The following is a 20,667-nucleotide window of genomic DNA, read 5'->3' as shown; positions in this document are numbered from 1 at the left end:
GGTCTTGCCGTGTCCTTGTGATGCTCCGGTAGCACCAGGTACCTGGTCCTAACCAAACGCACATTAAAACCTCAGCGTGCTCTGTAGATCATTACATCTTCTCAGAACACACACACACACAGTCTCACGACTACTTAAGGGCTGTATGCATTCACATGGAGCGAGCTTGCATCCAGCTTTCTCAGGCCACTGCAGTGTAACACCTTAACGCTCGGGTAGGTTCTAAACAGTAGGAGCCTTTGTTTATGGCTGAGACGCCCACAGTCCAGGCACAGCAGATTCGGTGTCTTGTTCCACATAGATGGCGTATCTTAAAGATCCTCAGGCTCTTCCCAGAAACACACTGCTCTCGCCAGAGGCAGAGCCCTCATGATCTAGTTCTTTTCCAAATATTTCTCTCAATACCATTATCTTGGGGCTTAGGTTTCAGCCTTGGGGAATGCAAAGACCTGAAAACAGATGTTAGTGTCTGAAACAGAGTAGAGATGGTATTTGGGTACGTGAGCTGATTCGCTCTTAACATGTATCTGACCATCCTTACCTTTGAGGAAACATTAGTCTATGAAGCTACTGTGTAAAGAGGCGCAGTTGTAACCATAGCCATTCTTTTAAAGCCAAGTTTCTCGGTTGAAATACGTTAACCAGTACTGGTGCAATAATGTTACAAAAAGCAGCTGGTAATTGATCATTGTTTTCCTGGCCATGTGTTTGGAGAGTCATGTTAAACTGTTGAGTATACAATTTGAAGAATACTATCTCTCATTATACACTTATAAAAATACACTATACTATCTCTCTTTATACCCTTATAAAGATACACTATAAATATATGCATCTATAAACTACTTATCTCACTGAAATAATTTAGAGACACCATAACCAAAAAACCTCTTTGTATAGCAAAAGTAGAACTTCTGAATTTTAGGGTATTGATTGAAACACTAGTTAAAGCAGAAACTCTTCTGATGTCCCCTGGACAGGCTTGAGTTTTGCATCCGTGCCAGTTACCGACATGAGCATTTTCTGCATTAGTTCTCATTTTGCCATTAGAAATAAAGGGATTCGTTTTATGACCACTCTTTGTTTTCCTGGTTGTGGTGGGCCTCCCCATGGGAGGGGTGGCTGAGGGTGGGGACCTGCTTTGATGGTGGCTTCTTTGTTGTAGATATGTTTGCTGTGTCTCCGCTGGGAAGTCCGATGTCCCCACACTCCCTGTCTTCAGACCCCTCCTCTTCCCGGGATTCCTCGCCCAGCCGAGATTCTTCTGCAGCGTCTGCCAGTCCCCATCAGCCCATTGTGATCCACAGTTCAGGGAAGAACTATGGCTTCACCATCCGGGCCATCCGCGTGTACGTGGGGGACAGCGACATTTACACAGTGCACCACATCGTCTGGGTAAGGACGGAGCGCCTTTCTTGTCGGCTCTCCTTTCCAGGCAGCCGAGTGCACGCTGCTGGTGGAAGCGGCCTTGGCGTTGACATGCTTTCTGTTCCTGTGGCACCGGGGACCCACTTTATTTTCATTTTAGTGCTCTTTTCTCTATTTCTGTGGTAGAGTGGGGTATAACCCGAACTAGTCATTTTTCCTACTTCTGCAGTTTCTGGAATTGCTTGCCCCATTCTTCTGTACCAATCTGGTGAACATAAAGGCCATCTCCTTCGTATTCCCTTATTGTCTTAAAAAAAGATTTATTTTATTTTTAATGATATGCATGTCTGGGTACAATTGCTCACAGTTCAGAGATGTTAGAGAACCCAGAGCTAGAGTTAAGAGACAGTTGTGAACCACCTACCATGGGTTCTGGGACCCACATTCAGATCCTCCGCATTCTTATCCTCTTTACTGGAGCCATCTCTCCAGCCCCTGTCCTGTGTGTGCATTTTCTTTCTTTCTTCCTTCCTTCCATCCTTTCTTTCTTTTGTTTCTTTGCTTTGTTTTTCAAAAGTCATATTCTCACTCACTTGGGTTTTTTTTTTTTTTTTTTTTTTAAGGAAACATCAGAATTCTCCTATTTAAAACAGTATCAGAATAGGAGCCATGCCTCTTTGAGTTCTGATTAGGAACCTAAGGTCATTTACAAAGCTCACTTAGAATATCCTGGCAGAAGAAACAGTTAAGTATTGGGGTTATTCTATGCTCTTGAATATGTACTCTCCTCTTGGACTGCAGAATGTAGAAGAAGGAAGTCCCGCATACCAGGCGGGACTGAAGGCTGGGGATCTGATCACGCACATCAATGGAGAGCCCGTGCACGGCCTGGTCCACACGGAAGTCATCGAGCTCCTGCTAAAGGTACTCTTTTCTTGTGTCCTGGCCGGCCAGGGGCAGCACCGTGAGATCAGGTTCTCGAGGCATGCCCCAGTAGTCACTCCCACCGCTGGGAGGGAGAGATGGGATGTAGCGGTCAGAAGTCTGACATGAGGCCGAGCTATCATGACCTCTCAGGTTTCATGCTGTGAAAAGGTGTCCTTGAACCTGCATTCTTATTACCTATGTTTGCTCCTTGCTACCATTCCTACAGAGCATGACTTCTCTTTGTTTATATGCCTCATAGAGTGGATTCCACTTGGGAACCACCAGTTCTGAGGGAACGTTAGTAGGTGTTATTCCAGTGTAGGAGGAGACAGGCACTGTTTAGCTGTGAAGGCGGATATAGAGGATTCAAGGGTTGGTGCTCCTTTTAAAGACAGAACTTTAGATGTATTTACACTCGTTCTAAATAATAAGTGGAAGAATCGGCCCCAGCAGTTAGGAGGCTCCTCTCACTCTCATACACGTATCTAAGTTAAACTTCCACGAGGATCGTTTCCTACTTAAAAGGAGCGTCGAATGGAGCCTGTGGCACCAGCTCCCAGAGAGCAGGAATATAAATGGAGAACAGTTGCACATTTATCCTCTCAGCAGGTCTTCTGAGAGTCTCCATTTGCTTCCTGCTCACTCCGGAATATAAAAGTCAAACATACAGGGATAGTTGAAATTGAATTTGATTAAAAAAAATTTTTTTTTTTTTCAGGAAAAAGGCTGCTTTATCTGGAATGAGAATCATAGTTCCCTCCCCCCTTACACAATTTTGTACAACCTCTTACTCAGTACTAGTCAGAGAAATTTGAGCATAAAAAAAAAAATTACGGAGACACAGGATAAATGTGTACAACTGTAAACCGCTATGCATGGTTTAAATAACATTTGAGGCCGCCTCATAAATGTTGTTGACAACAGGGACTAAGGGATGCTCTTTGCTCTCAGAGAGTACAGGACATGTATATGAGAAAAACAACTTCATTATCCCAGTGGAGCATATAGGGGAACACGGTGCTTCTGGAGAGAACATTCTAAGTAGGGAGAGGCACACCAGGGGAGTGGCAGCGGTGTGGAACTTGAAAGAAAATGAGGAATTTAAAGGCACTAGCACAGGAGTGGGTGTGCAAGTCTTTCAAAAAACACATGCATTGAAATGCCTTCCCTCCTCCCTTCTCTGCCATGCCCCAGACTCACACAAGGAATACTTTTCAAAGGACTCAGAGTCCGGTCCAGGGTCCAGAAGCGGTAGTCTTCTGCATCCTAACATCCAGGGTGAGCTAGTACATAGAAAGCTTTTTCTCTTCATTAATTCACTCTGTTAATAAAAATTTGACCTTGGGTTTAGGGCTCAATAGATTTATAGAATGAAAATGAGCCACGGCGTTCTTCATGTCCAAATGCGGCAGCAGAACAGGACCACACAGCTACCTTAGATCTGAGGACTTTAGTTCGATGCAGCCTCCTGCTTATTTAAAATTATCTAACTAGGATGGGATAGCGTCCCTGACTAAGCATCCCAAGGTGGGAGGCTGAGCAGAGCTGCTCACTTTTGAGATCCCTGGGCTGTGACATGCACGTGGGACTGTCATAGACCACCTTGTCAAGAAATGTAGACCGACAAGTCTCATTCCCCTCTTCAGCCACAGTCTGGGACCCTGAGGTTCTGTGTATCTGTGGATGAGATCCTGGGATGACTGTGGAGTTTGCCTCCTATATTTTTGTGGCGACTATGGGATAAGATGCAAGAATGATCATGGCCACCATGAGCTTCCAGCCGAAGAAGCTCATTGTCTCCAAGGTTCTTTGGCCCTATCTAGGCGCTCGCTTGCGACCTTTGGCCCTGTCTCAGTGTAACCTGTGGAGCTGGTGAACAGTTCTCAGCTCCCATCCATCCTACTTGTGCCTTAGATCGATGGTACTTTTGTTAAGCTAAAGAAAAATTTTAATTGTTTTTTTTGAGACAGGGTTTCCTCTGTGTAACCTTGGCTGTCCTAGATCACTCTGTAGATCAGCTCATAGAGATCCACCTGCCTCTGCATCCCAGAGTGCTGAGATTAAAGGTGTGTGCCACCACTACTCAGAAAGCTAAGGGAATTTTAAGTTATAAACGGTAATTGTCCAGTTGTCTTAGTTTGCCCCCTATTGCTGTGATGAAGACCATGATCAAAAGCTCCCTGGGGATGAAAGGGTTCAGTGTGGCTCAGAGTTTGCAGTCCATCATGAGGAGTTGTAAGAACAGGAACCAGGAAGCAGGCACTGAAATAGACCATGGAGGACACTGCTTACTGGTTTGTGCTTCGTGGATTCCTCAGCCTTCATTCTTATATGCCCCAAGACTATCTGCCCATGGGTAGCATTGTCCCTGCTAGGCTCTGTCCTACCATGTCAGTCAACAACCAAGAAAATCTCAGGCCAATCAGATAATGCCAATCAATTGAGGGTTCTCCTTCCTAGATTACCCCAGTTGTGTCAAATTGATTAAAAATCCCAATTAACCAGCAATCTATATGTATATATACATATATTATACCACATTCTTCATAACAGTAGTATGTTATGTGAAAAACAGCTTCTACCTCAGCCTGTGTTTATTTCATAGCATTCAGATGTTTATGGAAAAAGAAAAAAAATAAGTTGAATCGATTTTGTATCGTAATATGATTCTGGATTTCTAAACCTCTCTTCTCACTTCTCTGAGGTTGGATATGTAGTGCCCCCCCCCCCCCCCCCGCCACACACACACACACAAAGGCTTCGGAAATGTCCTTATCGAACCATCTGGTCCTCTGTGTGAAGCTTTTGGCTCACCTGGTGACTTCGATCACCTCCTACAGCTCTATCGTTGGGTCCAGTCGCTGTGGGTCACTCAGACGGTGCAAGCGAGGTGGAGCGTACCTCTCCTCGGCACCCTCTGGAGCCAGAGAATGCTCTGTAGCCCGTCCAGGCAGTAGAGCCTGCCTCTGCTTCATAGAGGAAGCACTCAAGAGCAGTAACTAGTCTAACGACACAAAGAGGACACAAGGGATTTGATTATCGCCCCTGTGAACTGTTTAACCACGCAGTTCTCTTCCAGATTTAACCAGCAGTTCTTGAATAAAGAGTGTAAGCGACTGGCATCGGCAGGGGGCTGCTATGGCTGGCTTTATGCTGGGGTGCCAGCTCTGTTAACTCTTCTTGGCTGTCATTCCCATGATCTTTTAGACTTGCTGAGTATTTACAGCATCTCGTGGCATCCTTAGAAGATGATGGGGAGATCACTTGTAGGGCTGCATGTACGTGTGTAGAAACCCCTGAACTACAAATATACCTACCTTTTGGACTGAGAACACTGAACGCAGCTTCTAAATTCCATTGCTGCACATTTAGTCTCATGTTCCCTTACAGCTTCCGAGTGGACCTGCTATGGAAGCTTCAGCTTACATGTGCAGGTAGACGGGTCCAACAGAAGTCAGCAGCATAGACTCATGGGATAAGATGCGAGGATGAGCATGGCCACCGTTCAGCTCCCTCATACCTTCCCTTCCTGAAGAACTTGGTCACAGGACAGCATTGACCTTTCTAAAAGAAGGTCACGGCTTTCTTTACCCTTCAGTCACAGATGGAGACCACGCTGTCCAAGTCTCGGCCCTTGCTCAAATGAGAACGTGTCAGGCTGGACCTCTGCAGTCAGGGAGCTTTCCATTCAGTCAGATTGCTTGTTAAAATTCTTGGTGGGTAAGAGACTAGGCCTCACCAGCAATTGTTTGGTGATTTTCCTTCCATGAATTCTGGGGAGGTTCTCGGTTATCGATGAGGGACGACAAAATGGTATGATTGTCATCCTTCCACGAGATCCTGATATATCCAGAGCTTCGGGCTAAATATTGCTAGAGTCATCTAAAAACAACACAGAAAAGTAGCTAATGGGACAGCTCAGAGTGTAGTTGAGTTGGTAAAGTACTTCCCTTGCAAGCATGGGGATCTGAGTTGATCCTCTAGAGCAGTGGTTCTCGACCTTCCTAATGCTGTGACCCTTCAGTACAGTTCCTCATGCGGTGGTGAACCCCCACCATGAAATTATCCCGTCTACTTCATATCCGTAGTTTGCTATTGTTATGAGTCGTAACATAATTATCTGATATGCAGGCTATCTGATATTAGACCCCCAAGGGGGTCATGACCCACAGGCTGAGAACCTGCTCTAGAACCATGGGGCAATAGGAACCTAGGTTCCATGGCACTTGTAACCTCACCACCAGGAAGGCAGAGACCAAAAGTATCTCTGGTTTTCCTGGCGAGCCAGGTTAGCTTACTCGGTAATTTCTAGATCCCGTATCAAAAAACAAGGTAGACAGCACTAGAGAAAAGTCAGCTAAGGTTGCCTTCTGACCTCATGTGCTTACACACACACACACACACACACATACAGCTAATGAAGCAAGAGTACTGGGCGCCTGCCAGGCCCTGCTGTCTTTTACACAAATTCATGTAAACCCTCAGTTATTCTCTGAGGTAGGTGCTATGAATAGAAATGTCCCCATTTTCCAGACAGACAAACTAGAGAGACATGAACAAGGCAGCCACAACCATCTGCTAGGAAAGTGATTTCTATCCCGGCAGTGTGATTCAGAGGCTGTGCTTTCACCGCCTCCCTCACACTGCTCCAACACATGCATCTAATTACCAGTACCACACAGTCTAATGCTCACAGCAGGAAGGAGTGGCAACACCAGGCTATAATCAAAGTGCTCAACATAAGGCAGATGACTGTAAACATGGCAGAAGTTCCGAAGAAAGAAAGACGGCTCTCTCCCAGCATGCACCAAAAGAGCACAGGAGAACTGAAGGTTAATCTGTGATGGACTTACGAGATGGTTGGAGATTTAGGACATGGAAAAGTAGATTTGGGATAGTTCAGGCAAGGAGTAGAAATGCAAATGTGGGGTAGGTGGGTGGGCGGGCCTCAAGTATCATGACATACACACTGAATCTGGTGGGTTGAAACCTTGGTTTGTGTAGGGATAAAGTGTGTAAGCAGGCTGGAGCGAGGGTGGAGGATGAGAGTCGGGACCGCCCCGGAAGATCCTGTCCCCCAGCTGAGCTTTACAGAGAACATCAGAGGGAAACAGAGTCAGCTAGTTGACAGCCAGACTGAGACCTTGACAGCCTGATGTCAGCTGTTGAATTCAGCTCAGCCTGCCTAAAAATCATTTCCCTCCCACTGTGGACCAGTCACGGAAAGAGCTGCAAGTAAAGGTGAATTAGCTGGGCACCTAGCCGTCTGCTTGCTTGCGTGTTGTCCTTGCTGTTGTGTTTCAAGCAGTCAGCACAGAATTTCTCTAGGAGTTCCCTCATTCATCCAGATCCTTGTAGCTCTTGCTGTAGCTAGGTGGATCCACTAGATGGCGGGCTTCACAGGTAGTGCCCAGTTCTTTTTCTCACTTCCCATTCCCGAGTCTGACGTGTTTGCACGGCGCATCTTGTGTGTTTCTCATCACAGGGGCTGCCCTTGGTATATGTATATGAGCCTAACAAATTGCTTTTTGAAAAGTCATATGTAGAAACAACGACAACAGGAAAGTAGGTTTAGTTTGTGTTGAAGGAAACATTCATTCAGAGCCTTCTGACGAGCCCCTGCTCCCCTCTCTCTTCTCATGAGAAACACTCACGGTTTCTATTGTATTTGTCTTGCACGGTTTTATCATGCTTGTGCCTCCTTCATTCTCCGTGATCTAGTACTTAGAGCGTGCCGCACATGGCATGTGACCGTCTTGCTGTGATGAATACAAGCCATGCACGTGCCAGGCCCTGGAGATCGAGAGGGACCAGGCACCTGCTGCCCACATGAAGCAAGGTGGGAAGGAGGAGTCTGGTGGTGGGTGAGGGACAGAGAAGCCAGGCTTTCACGGTTCCACTTACCACCACGGCTCAGAGAACAAGAACCCCGGGCTCCTTGAAACCACTGTCATTATCTGCCTATTGTCCCAATGAAGACAGTCCTTTCTCACCTCCTGAGTGGTAACCCGACCCTCAGATCTTGATTATTAAAAAAAAAATAAAGACTAGACGTGGAAATGGCTTTAAAGCTAAATTGTATCTTTAAAACACCAGGTGGCATTATTAGCCCCTTACAAAGTTATACAAGGCTGAGCCCGGTGTGACCGCTCGCAACCATCATTCTAGCCCTCTAGAGGCTGAAGGAGAAAGACCGACACGAGGTTGAGGCTAACTAATGTGGGCAACATTGTGAGTTTTGGGCCAGCCTTCACTACAGTGTTAAACTCTGCTTAAAAAAAAAAAAAAAAAAAAAAAAGGCAATGCTGAGATGCATTTGAATACAAGCCCAGTGGCTCACGGATAAGACAGTGTTCATAGGGGAGTGTCTGTGTGTACACTCACTGTAGGGAAGTGGAAGAAAACAGACGCATCCTGGCTGCTTTGTTGCCCCTTTCATCCGTCGTGTGTGTGGGAGGGGGGATGAGTTTGATGTCATCGTACCATCAGGGGTTCATTCAATTTATGAAGACCTCCTTCCAGAAGTCTTCAGTAGTGAATTTTCCATTTGAAAAAAGAATAATAAGGCCAATCCCTACCATTAAAGTAAATGTAAACATTTTAAAGTTTTGTATCCACATGTAAGGCACATGATTTATCTTTCTGTTGGAATTCAGGCTCCACCTGCCTCAAATATTTTCTGCAAATCTATTATTAGGTGTGAGGCAATACTTCAAAAATGATATGTAAAGCACTATGAAGGGAATAATAAAATGCTATGTCTTTTCAAAACTAAACTAGAGGTAAAACATGAAAAGAAAGGTCCCTTAAAGCAGCGGTTCTCAACCTGTAGGTCATGACCCCTTTGGGTTCGTATATCAGATATCCTGCATATCAGATATTTATATTAGGATTCATAAGAGTAGCAAACTACAGATTTGAAGTAGCCATGAAATAATGTTATGGTTGGGGGTCACCACAGCATGAGGAACTGTATTAAAGGGTTGCAGCATTAGGAAGGCTGAGAGCCACTGCTCTAAAGAAATATAAATAAGAAAAATAAATAATATAATGGACCATCAATTCGTAGAACTTAAAATCAGTACAAGAGTGAGGAGGTTATCCGTAGGCAGCCAGTACAAAGCATGTCCTTAGAGAGTATCTGATGTATTTTCAGATGTGCGAAATGAAAAGAGAAAGCCACAAACATAACATTGAAATTGTAAGCTACCCATATATCTGTACATGTTCAGGAGGAAGGCGACTGTGAGATAGGGATGATGCAGCGTTGCAGTTTACTGCCAGAGTGCTTGCTTAGCATGCGCTGAGGCCCTAGGTCTGATTCTCACCCTTCCTCCTCAAAAACAATTAAAACTCAGCAGGAAGTAGATTGAAATAGCACCAGTTGTAGCAGAGTGGAGATTCCAATGATTTTTCTTTTATCTGTGCTTTACCATTTTCTTCTTCCCAGTAAAGGGAAAGAAAATGGCTATCAGGGAGGCAGAGCTGCTTGCCCAGTCTCTGTCCTTTCCCACAGCAGTTAACTTCATTGTTCGGCGTGACTTAGAACTCAGCTTCTCCGTAATCGTCCTGGTGTTTCAAAATGCTCCTGTTCTTGGCCTTCTTGGCCTTTCAAGTTTTTCATAGCCACCTCTGACTTCGAAAGAATGTAATTACCCCTGGCTGTTATGCAACTCAAGAAGAGAATGTGGGAGCCCACCTGGCCAGGCACCCCAATGAATGCCTGGCTGCTGACTTCATATTCACCTTCATTGCTAGGACCTGCCTAGCAAGCCCCATCCCGTGATGAAGTGAAAGGACACAGAAACCCACCAGGAATTATGTCACTGCCCATGACCTCCTTAGAGAGCTTTCCCCACGGGCTGGCCCATACTCCCCAGCTCTGCAAGCTGACAGGTTTTTATGACAATGAGAAAGGAACCTTCTAACATCATTACAAATAAAAGTCTCATTCGGTTTTGTCACCTTATGATTTCTAGGTCAAAGAAAAACATGAAACAGAGAAAGAAGGAAAATATATCAAGGGAGTCCAGACAGCTACTGGGCACGTTTATATTTAATACATATGGATGAAGAGAGCTGATATTTATAGAGCCCTTTCCATGTGTCACCCTCAGTGCTAACGGCTTTGCAAATCTCATTTACTCCTCGGCTGAGCTCAGGAGATGGCAGCGTTCTGCTGGCATCCAGTACAGTTCAGGAGAAGCCTTGGTAGGGCGAGCAGCCCTACTGAACTAGTGCTTGACTCAAATACCCTCCCACCCACAGCACACTCACTAAGGACTCTTGTTCCTTCACCTTCTACCCCATCTGGATTGGCAGGACTTCACGGATAGAGGCATTATTCAGCAGCGGAGGGCCCCTTTACACGACGCACCTATGTTTTTACTTGGCTTTGAGTCTTTTAGTTCTGACCTTGCTTCTTCGTGGCACTTCTTTTTAATACGACCTCATCTTTTTCTTTCTTTTTTTTTTTTAAACAGAGTGGGAATAAGGTGTCAATCACCACCACCCCATTTGAAAACACATCAATAAAAACGGGACCGGCTAGGAGAAACAGTTACAAGAGCCGGATGGTGAGACGGAGCAAGAAGTCCAAGAAGAAAGAAAGTCTAGAAAGGTAAGTTGGGCCAGCCTTCTGTGAAGGGTTGCTTTGCTCTCCACCAGTGTTTTCGTAAAATGTGTTTCTCATCAAATACAAATGAGAAAGGCACGTTTCTCTGTGTGTGAGAAATGTTACACCATGTTCACGGTAGATACTCAAGTTCAATGTCATTGCACGGATAGCAGAAAGAGTTGCTTGGTCTTCCTGTAAAGAGATTGCGATTGTTCTTCAGCGTGTGTGGACACCTTGACAAGTCCTTCACTGGTTTAAATGGACATTTATGTTTTCTGTGAATGCATATGGTACACACATGCAACAGTGCACCCGAGAGCATAGGATAACTTCTGGGAGCTAGTTCTTCCTCTCCACCATTGGTGCAGGGGATTGACCTCAGGTGGTCATGCTTGAGTCCACCTTTCCCTGCCACACCATCACCAGCTCCACTGTATCTCTGTTTCTCTTTGTTTTGTGTTGTTTTTGTTTAAGCCTGTAGACATCCTGTCAGGAAAGTTGGATCTGACCCACATGACCGTCAGGCAGTTTTCCACATGAAATCTGCATTTAAAATGTCCTGTATGTGATTAAGAAGGCCTTTTTTGCCTGTCTGGTTGTAAATGTCATACATCAAAAAATAACTGCGTCTTTAAACCTTTCAAATAAGTACAGAAATAAAAGGGCTCTGTCTGCCTGAGATCTAACGAGGTGACACACAGTGACAGATGACGGGGAGCACCGGAAGTTTGACATACAGACTAAAGCACAAGGGAGCCTGTGCTCTGGGAAGGGTATTTCTTTTCGGTCTGGGTATGGCTCCTTTGAGCCGACGTAGTCATGATCCTTTGTTCACTTGAACCCGAGAGCCTCATCATGCTAAGGCCTTGGATAGAAATGTAAAAGAAATGATCCAATAAAAAAGTGCTTTATTAACTCCAGGAGAAACAAAGTTATAGAAGCAGGAGAACCAATAGAGAGCCCAACTGAGGCTAAGGACAGTGCAGGAGCCATACCTGCCTTTAGTAGTCACATTGGCAGAGGGTTGGGCCGTGTGCTATTAGAAGGTAGAGGTGACTTGGTGAGTTTAAGTTTATGGTGATGCCTTGGAGTTCTTTTGTTTAAGTATGGCGGACAGGGCCTGGCCTCATGTACCTAAGCAAGTGTTCTACCACTGAGTAACATCCTTAGCCTTTCTACTTTTTGTTATTGCTTTGTTTTGCGATGTCATCCTGGCTTTCCAGGCTGGCCTTCAATTCTCTCAGTAATTTTAAATTCACTCTGTAGCCTAGACAGGCCCCAAACTTGGGATGCTCTGGCCTCAGCCTGCCAATGTGCTGGGATTACAGGCCTTCATTTCCTGACTCATCTTCTCATTTTTCATGGTTGGGTATCAACAGATAAGCCCAAGCGTGGAAACTAAAGTAACTGTCTAAGCACATGAATAATAGAGTTATATGCACTATAGAGACGGAAGTAGAAGCAGGTAAGAGAATAGTAGATGGCCATCCTGCAGTCCAGGAAGACAGCAGAGAGCTTCTTCATAGGTTTCTAGAGACATCTGGCTTCTTTGTATGTGTAGGGGGGCTCTGCCCGCATGTATGTGCACACATGTACTTCCCCGGTACCCACAGAAGCCAGTGCAGAAGATGGCAAGTCCCTGGAACTAAAGTTACAGATGGTTGTGATCTACCACCATGTGGTTGCTGGGAATCAAACCAGGGTCCTTTTGAAGAGGAGCCAGTAAGTGCTCTTAACTGCTGAGCCATCTCTCTAGCCCCACATGTGTCATGTTATCCTAAATGCATTTATTTTCCTTACATACAAGTTCTAGGATCTCTGGGTTTTTTGAGGGGGCACTTTGTCTTCAGGTTACACAGGGGAAAAAAATGTTTTAATGTTCAGCATTATAACTGTTTAAGCTTACCAGGGCTGGCTGTGTGCAGTTTCTACACTGATAAGCCTTGGGCATCCGTACATTTTCTTTATCATGAACTCATTTAACACTGAATGCGCATTTGTATCGGCTGCCCACTGATATGACAGCCTCAGCTTCACCTTGCTCCGTGTATCAGTGGGCAGCCGATACAAATGTGCATTCCATGACTGTGTGGGGCGTATTTAAAAGTCCACAGTGGACCAAGCACCGCGATCAGCCCTTTGCAGATAAAATCCTCTGCTGCAGACCTCTTACCATCTAGTAAGTCTATACCCAAGACAGTAGTCATCGGAAGAAAAGCTCTTATCTTTGATTACGTCACATCAGTACCTACAAGGCATGAATGTACTCAGCAGTGAAGGGTTTTACTATTTTATAACTTTCTCACTTTACTCTCTCTTGCTGTTTGGCACTAAGAGAGTCTTCATGCATACTGTCAGTCTCCTAAGAAAGTTGTCAGTACGGAAATGGCATGCTACCATGTAGTAGGTCAGCTGTCGGGTCACTGTGTGGCTGAAGATGTGCCTATCATGAGGATTGTTTTAGGTAGGCTCTGACCCATTCCTGTCTCCGCTCAGGAGGAGATCTCTCTTCAAGAAGCTGGCCAAACAGCCTTCTCCTTTGCTCCACACCAGCCGAAGTTTCTCCTGCCTGAACCGATCGCTGTCCTCTGGAGAGAGCCTCCCGGGCTCCCCAACTCACAGCTTGTCCCCGCGGTCTCCAACACCCAGCTACCGTTCCACCCCCGATTTCCCATCCGGTGAGTGGCATGGAAGGCATGAACCAGGCAAGGCTGAGGAGAGCAGGCGGAACTGGCACATGACAGACAGCACTCACAGAGAGGGCACAAGTGGGGGCGAGCCTGACCATCAGAATAAAGCGGGTAATAGGGCTGTGCAGAGGCTTATGTGAGAGATGACCTTCCCCAGGCCAGGATACGGCAAGTGTGGGAAGAAACAAAAAGGTATCTGTTTGCTCACAGTTCAATGTTCCTCACCCACAGGTACAAATTCCTCCCAGAGCAGCTCCCCAAGTTCAAGTGCGCCCAACTCTCCAGCAGGTTCAGGGCACATCCGGCCCAGCACCCTCCACGGCCTGGCTCCCAAACTCAGTGGGCAGCGGTACCGCTCCGGAAGGCGGAAGTCAGCTGGCAGCATTCCACTCTCCCCGCTGGCCAGGACACCCTCTCCGACCCCCCAGCCTACCTCTCCCCAGCGCTCACCATCCCCACTGTTGGGGCACTCACTGAGCAACGCCAAGATCACTCAGGCCTTTCCTGGCAAGATGCACTCCCCGCCCACCATCGTCAGACACATCGTGAGGCCCAAGAGTGCCGAGCCCCCGCGCTCCCCGCTGCTGAAGCGCGTGCAGTCCGAGGAGAAGCTGTCGCCCTCCTACGGCAGTGACAAGAAGCACCTGTGCTCCCGCAAGCACAGCCTGGAGGTGACCCAGGAGGAGGTGCAGCGGGAGCAGGGCCAGCGCGAGGCGGCGCTGCAGAGCCTGGAGGAGGCCGTCTGCGACGCGCCGTCCCTCAGTCGGGCCCGGCCCGTGGAGCAGGGCTGCCTGAAGCGCCCCGTGTCCCGCAAGCTGGGCAGGCAGGAGTCCGTGGATGAGCTGGACCGGGACAAGCTGAAGGCCAAGGTCGGGGTGAAGAAACCGGAGGAGAAGCGGGACTGCCACCAGAAACCTCACAGCCTCGGCGGCGGGGGCGGCGGCGACGCAGAAGGCCACGCTCTGCTCCGGCTGGAGGAGAGAGAGAAGAAAGCGTACCCGAAGGGGTTGGAAAGGGCAGGCCATTTCGAAGGCGCGACGGCCGAGGCCCCTTCGGCGGGCAGCCTGCTGAAGGACACGCTCCATAAGCAGGCCAGTGTGCGGGCCAGCGAGGGGGCCGCCGCCGACGGCGCCCCGGCGTCCGGGGAGCACGGCCAGCCTCTGAGCGACCTGAAACGGGCCTCCGCTTCCGGCGTCCTCCACGACGGCGGGTGTCACCTCCCTGACAGGCCCACTCCCGGGAAGGGCGAGTACGCCGAGAAGGCCTCACCCGCCAAAGAGCTCCTTCGAGGTGAGAAGCTAGACGGCAAGCTGGCCAATATCGATTACCTCCGCAAGAAAATGTCCCTGGACGACAAGGACGATGGCCACTGTGCCATCCTCAAACCCAAGATGGCATCTAACCCCCACGAGGGCCTGCCCGGGAACGCCGTGCGGCCCATGGCTGGGCAGCAAGAGGCCCTGCCAGCCTCGGAGAGCCGGGCATTCATCAGCAGCACCCACACATCTCAGATGGGTGCTGTTTCCTTTGTCCCCCTCAAAGCCTTAGCTGGCCGGGGAGAGAATGGAGGGGACAAAGCAGGCTTAGTTGCCCCGGAATCCCCCGTCAGGAAGAGCCCTTCCGAGTATAAGCTGGAGGGCAGGTCAGTTTCATGCCTGAAGCCGATCGAGGGCACCCTGGACATTGCTCTCTTGTCAGGACCTCATGCCTGCAAAACAGAGCTGCCCTCGCCGGAGCCCACACAGAGCCCCAGCCCAGGCGTCGGCGCCACCCCGTCGGCGCCAGCAGCTCTTCCGGGGAGCAGTGGGAAAAAGGGTGACCCCAGCAGCCTGAGGGAGCCTCCTTCCGCAAGCTTAAAGGTGAATAAAGCTTACCTGTTGGAGCCCCGGTTCCTGCCCCCAAGCCGGGGTCTCCAGGACTCTCTTGCGGCTCCGGGGCCAGAACCAAAGTCGAAGCAGGACAGAAAGGTCACTCACCCTGTGGCCAGGAGCACAGTAAGCGTCATAGAGAGCACCCCCACCAAACACCAGGACCGCTCCTCCGACACCAAGGGTCTCCCTGGCTCAGGGCAGACCCCACACAGTGCGGGCCCGCCCAGGCCGTGTCCATCTGTCCTGCTCCCACCGGAAGAGACCCTCTCCAAGGAGACGCCTTGCCCGAAGGAACCGTCCGAAAAGGCGAAGAGCGAGTGGTCTGCCAGGAGGGATGAAGTACACAGAGATCCCTGTGTGAAGCCGTGTCCTGCAGAGACGGGTAAAGCCAATGACAGCCTGAAAAACCTCCCTTCTGGGGGAAGGACCCATCCTGATTTCTACATGCAGACCCAGACCACGGAGAAAGCTTGGGCTTGTTCAAAAACAAACCACAGAGATGGCCGAGAGGAGGTGAGGTCCCTGGCCAGGGAGGACTCCATGCACTCCGCTGAGCTTCTGTATGAAAAGGAGGTAGGCAGGGCAAGAAAAGGCACAGAACCCAGACCCCCTGTTCCTGCCGCCAGGCACCCTCCTCAGCCATCGGGAGTCGAGGGTGAGAAGAGTGAAAAGACCTCCTCTGTCCCAGCTTTGCAGAAACAAGCTCCCAAAGAGCCTGAGAGGAAGGATCAGGCCCTGCAGAGGCCTGGAGGCAGTGGCCCTCAACAACCCCCACCCACCAAAGAGCTGCCCAGCTCAGCAGCTTGGCAGCACTGCAGTTCTCCGAACCACGCTCTTCACAGAGAAATGGGGACCAGACCCGCTGCCGCAGAACCAAGCACCAGCCTCCAGGACACTCCCCGATCTGCTACTGCCACCGCCACGACCACTGCCACCGCCGGGGCCGGGCACAGTGACTGCAGTAGCCAGAAGTCCCGCCCTGGCCCTGACCCCAGCCCTTCAAAGTCGAAGCACCCAGACAGGTCCCCCTCCTCACAGAAGCCGAGCGCCGGGTCGGCAAAAGGCAGAGAGCCTGTCTTTCAGCCCCTTGGCGGCTCCCTCAGAGAGGGGAAGGGCGGCAGCAAGGATCCATCAGACACGCTCCCCGCCGTTCTCGCCACCCAGGGCAAAGCAAACGATGTGCTCGGGCAGGGAGAAGGGAGGGTCACGGTCACTATCACACTCCACGTGGAAGGGAGCCCTCTAGAGGCCAAACTGAAAACCACCAGTGGAGGGTGTCCCCCGGAGATGCAGGAGAAGCCTCCCAGACAAGGGCATCCAGGGCTCAGCGAAGCAGTAAGCCAGAAGGTCCTCCCCGCTGGTGAAAAGCAAAGCCCGTCTCCAAAACATCCCAAACCACCCACTGTGAAAGACGCCCCCCCTCTCTGCAGACAGACGGACAAAAGCCCGGGTCAGCAGACTGCCGCTGGGGACCGCAAGTCAGACGGGAAGAAAGGCACAGAAGCACTTTATGTTCCAGCTCCGGAGGGCTACAAGCTGGAGGCCAGCCCTTCCCTCCACCATGGTGACACCCGACCCAAAGGCCCAGAGAGGCCAGCCGCGGGCCTGGGGAAGGGCTGCCTCTCAGAGTCCAAGGGGAAAGGGCCTGGTCCCCAGAAGCCACTGGCTGAACCAAGCAAGCCCAGCGGAATGAAGCGGTCACCCTCTGCCACTGCGCAGAGCTCTCTCCGCCCATCTGGCCCCCCAGAAAAGCCTCTGAGCTACTCAGCCAGCTTCCCTGAGGCCCAGGCCGGAATGCGAGATGTCATTGCAGCCAGCAGCACCCCCTCCTCTGCCAAGGCTTTGGGGGCCACCTCAGAATCCCCAGCCCCCAGCGGCAGGGACCACAGGAAGCCCCAGTCTGGGGGAGACGGCCGAAGCCAAATGACAAAGAGTGATTCCCTGCCTTCCTTCCGCCTCTCCAACCCTGTCCCCGAGTCCCACTTCCCAGATCCACAGGCGCCCAGCACAGCGGGCCACCGAGGCAGGGCACTGTCAGTAACTGCTACCACAGGAGAACCCAAAGGGAGAGAGCCTGCCCAGCCTCCCCCAGCCAGGAAACAGAATGCGGGCCGGGAGGTGACCAGGGCACCCCCAGCCCCGAGCACAGACCGCCCCCTCCCTCTCTCCTCGGAGAAGGACTTTGTGGTGAGGCAGAGGAGAGGCAAGGAGAGCCTGCGGAGCAGTCCTCACAAAAAGGCCTCCTAATGTGCAGCCCTGCCACCAGGGCCGTGAGGGCCAGCCTGAGCGTGGCTGCGATGGACTCTTCGCCACCCTTACAAACCAGCACTGTATGGGAACGTCCTCCAAGCAGAGCTCGGAGGCTGACTGAGGAGGAGGAGGAGAGACAGAAAAAAAAGGGAACTTTCTTCCAGATGCCTTCCCAGTTGTAACCGGTAAAACTGTTGCCAGATAGTGTTTGTACAAACCCTGCCTTTCCAGCGTAGTGTTGGTGAGGAAGTGAATCTCTCTGTACATACGTAGCCATGTGTTCGGTTCGGGATGTAGAATGTGTACCTTGCTGCTGACCGCCTTGTTGACTAAAGCTTTTCTAAGTGAAGATAATTGTTTTACCACTTAACCGTAATGCAGTGATGAGGCAGAGTGGTCAGAGCTGGGTGTGAAAATAGAAACCCACCCATAACTGCGTATGTACACATCCACCCACGTTTGGTCTGTGGTTTGAGAATAGTTCAAGGCTCCATTTGTAGAAATAGAGTTTAAAGATGAAAGGAAGCCCTAAATACAGTAGATGGTGAGTTTTTGTGTGTATATTGAACCAGGATCTCTGATCGTACCGAATCCGGCTGCCTGCATTTCTGAGCTGCTGCATTCGGACCCTCCACTAGGAGCCGCCAGGACAGGTGGAGCTGGGCATCTGTTTGACAGTCCCTGTAGGGGACATTTTGTCCCTCAGGTCCAAGTGGCCAAAAGGGCAATTGTTCTTGTCTCTGGGTTCTATGTCTGGTCTTCAGCTGAGGGCACCCAGGGACCAGAAACACACTGCAGGTCGGCTCTTTCTTCTCTCCCTCCTTTCCAAGCTCTCACCCTCAGGCCTGTATGCTTGTGAGTCCAAGAAGCACATGGAGAGGGCAGGTGCTGTACCAGCCCTGCCCGTGAGGAAACAGGAAAGTCACTGGTTGCACACAAATCTGCTAGCACTTAGGTGGAGTGAAATGCATTAGGCATCGGAAGAGGTTTTAAATTTGCTTTCGTTGAGGAAAAGGAGGGGGGGTGGATTTTGGCATCATAGCATATATATTAAAGAATAATCAGGACATCAGATACATTTTAATACATAGCTGGGGCCTTATGTTGTAGATGAAGCTTGCTGTTTTTAGCAAGTTCCTGGGTTTCACATTCATTTCTGGTGCATCGAGTAGCTCCATACATTTCATAACACAATCTCTTTATTTGTATGCAAAAAAAATCCTGTATTAATAAAGAGCAGCATTTTGTAACAAAGAGACTGGAGCTATTTGGTGCTTGAATGTGAGCAGCCTTTTTACTTTTGCTAAGCCTTATTTAAATTTTGTATACCATGAAATATGTAGAATTTGTCAGATCATTTTAGCGCCGAGCATTTCTAGTTTGTTTCTGTTGTTGTAGGATTTTTTGTTTTTGTTTTTGTTTTGTTTTGTTTTTGAACACCTTGTTTTGAATCGTAAGATGGCACTCGCTAAGACACAATGCAGATACGCTTTTATAAGATGCTTGGGAACCATAGCAAGACTTTGTTCTATAAGAGGAAAAAAAATAATTAGAAATGAATAATGAATCTAGCACCAGAGCCCTTGGGGGTGTCATAGTGTCTGCGCACCATAAGATTGTTTATGTGAGCACAGCCCTGTGGATTGTAAATCACCTAGTAAGGTTGTAAGCACTCCAGAAACAAAGGCATCGCATCATTGACTGCTTGGTTGCCCTTTGTTGCAAAGCTGGTTGGCGATGGAAAAGGAACGACTTCTTTTCCCCTGTCTCCCCACACCCATACAGTTCTAGCCACTTCCCATCACTACATTGTGAAACTGTAGAACAAACCAATATTTTTTACAAGAACTCAAATGGGTCTCAAAAATGGTCTCAGAGCTTATAATGCATTATCTGTTTGGCAGATCTAATAGCCCAGTCCTTCTCCACTCGGACATCAGGACAGGTCTGTCCAGGAGGTAGTTCATGGTTTACAGCCTTTGCTTTTTAACTGTCCGGTTTTCTTTAAAGCACAACTAGCTGCTTGTTTACAAAGGATATTTTTATGTATATTTTGTATAGTGTATTATCATTTTGCCAAATATGTTTTTTGCATTTTGGATGCGTAAAAGAGTACTTAAGGTTGCATACATGTGATAAGTGTTCGTTGTTGTGGAATCTCCCCAGCCAGCTGGTAGAACGTCTCCTGTGTTCTCCTTGGTCAGTCTCCGTGTGGTTGTAAGATGTAGCCCTCGGTAGGACTCCCAGTTGTAGACTTACCAGCTTCAGTTTGTTAGGATCTGTGCAATAAAGTGTTTGCAGTCTTATTTTCTCTGAGAAGCCCTCCCCCCATGAATGTCATAATTGTTGTATATTGAACAAATATTTATACTTATGCAGTTGCATAACTTGAATAAAAATTTAGCATGAAAGATGACTGGCATGGTTTTTTCTTCATGTATGTGTGTGTGTATGTATACATGCCATCTTCTAAAATATTACAGATGATCCTTCAGGTTCCTTATGGATGCTTCTTTGTGAGTGGAATGGTTTGCCTGTTTTCCTTTTGCCCTACACAAACAGTCTGTTCTTCTAGGGGAAATCTACCTTTTTTCTCCTGTTTTGTTTTGTCCCCAACCTTCTGTTCACAGACTGTACCAGCGTGCACAGCCATGCTTACCACTTTCCCGGCAAAGAGGTCTCCCGTGATTGCTCCTGTTCTCCCAAGATCTCGCTCTTAATGATCACCCCCAGTTTCAGAAACCCCTTTTCCCTGCTTCTTTCGTAGCCTGAAGAAGAATCTACAGTGGATGGTTTTCAGTCCTGCCACCCCTACTACCAGGATGATGCTTCCACATCCTGTCCACATTGGTTTGAGGGGCACCAGGTTTGCAGGGCACGGTGCTGCTTGGCTAAGTGCAAAGACTGTTTCCCAGCATCGCTTATGTAGACTGCGTTCCCCTAA

At 48.7% G+C, this 20,667-nt stretch overlaps 1 protein-coding gene across 14 annotated transcripts in view; it reads left to right on the top strand.

The window, feature by feature from the left end:
• Positions 1 to 20,134, top strand: part of Mast4 (microtubule associated serine/threonine kinase family member 4) — a 585,425-nt gene extending 565,291 nt beyond the window's left edge. For all 14 annotated transcript variants that reach the window (XM_021649170.2, XM_021649162.2, XM_060385657.1 and 11 more), the window contains 5 exons: positions 1,166 to 1,395; positions 2,170 to 2,292; positions 10,779 to 10,915; positions 13,409 to 13,590; positions 13,834 to 20,134. In XM_021649170.2, coding sequence (XP_021504845.1) covers positions 1,166 to 1,395; positions 2,170 to 2,292; positions 10,779 to 10,915; positions 13,409 to 13,590; positions 13,834 to 17,720 — 4,559 coding nt within the window. In that variant the 3' untranslated portion in view covers positions 17,721 to 20,134. The remainder of the gene's footprint in view (positions 1 to 1,165; positions 1,396 to 2,169; positions 2,293 to 10,778; positions 10,916 to 13,408; positions 13,591 to 13,833) is intronic.
• The last annotated feature ends 533 nt before the right edge of the window (positions 20,135 to 20,667 follow it).

This window comes from Meriones unguiculatus, chromosome 6 (genome assembly GCF_030254825.1).
Source record: "Meriones unguiculatus strain TT.TT164.6M chromosome 6, Bangor_MerUng_6.1, whole genome shotgun sequence".
Taxonomy (NCBI): Eukaryota; Metazoa; Chordata; class Mammalia; order Rodentia; family Muridae; genus Meriones; species Meriones unguiculatus.
This window is presented reverse-complemented; position numbering and strand designations above follow the sequence as displayed.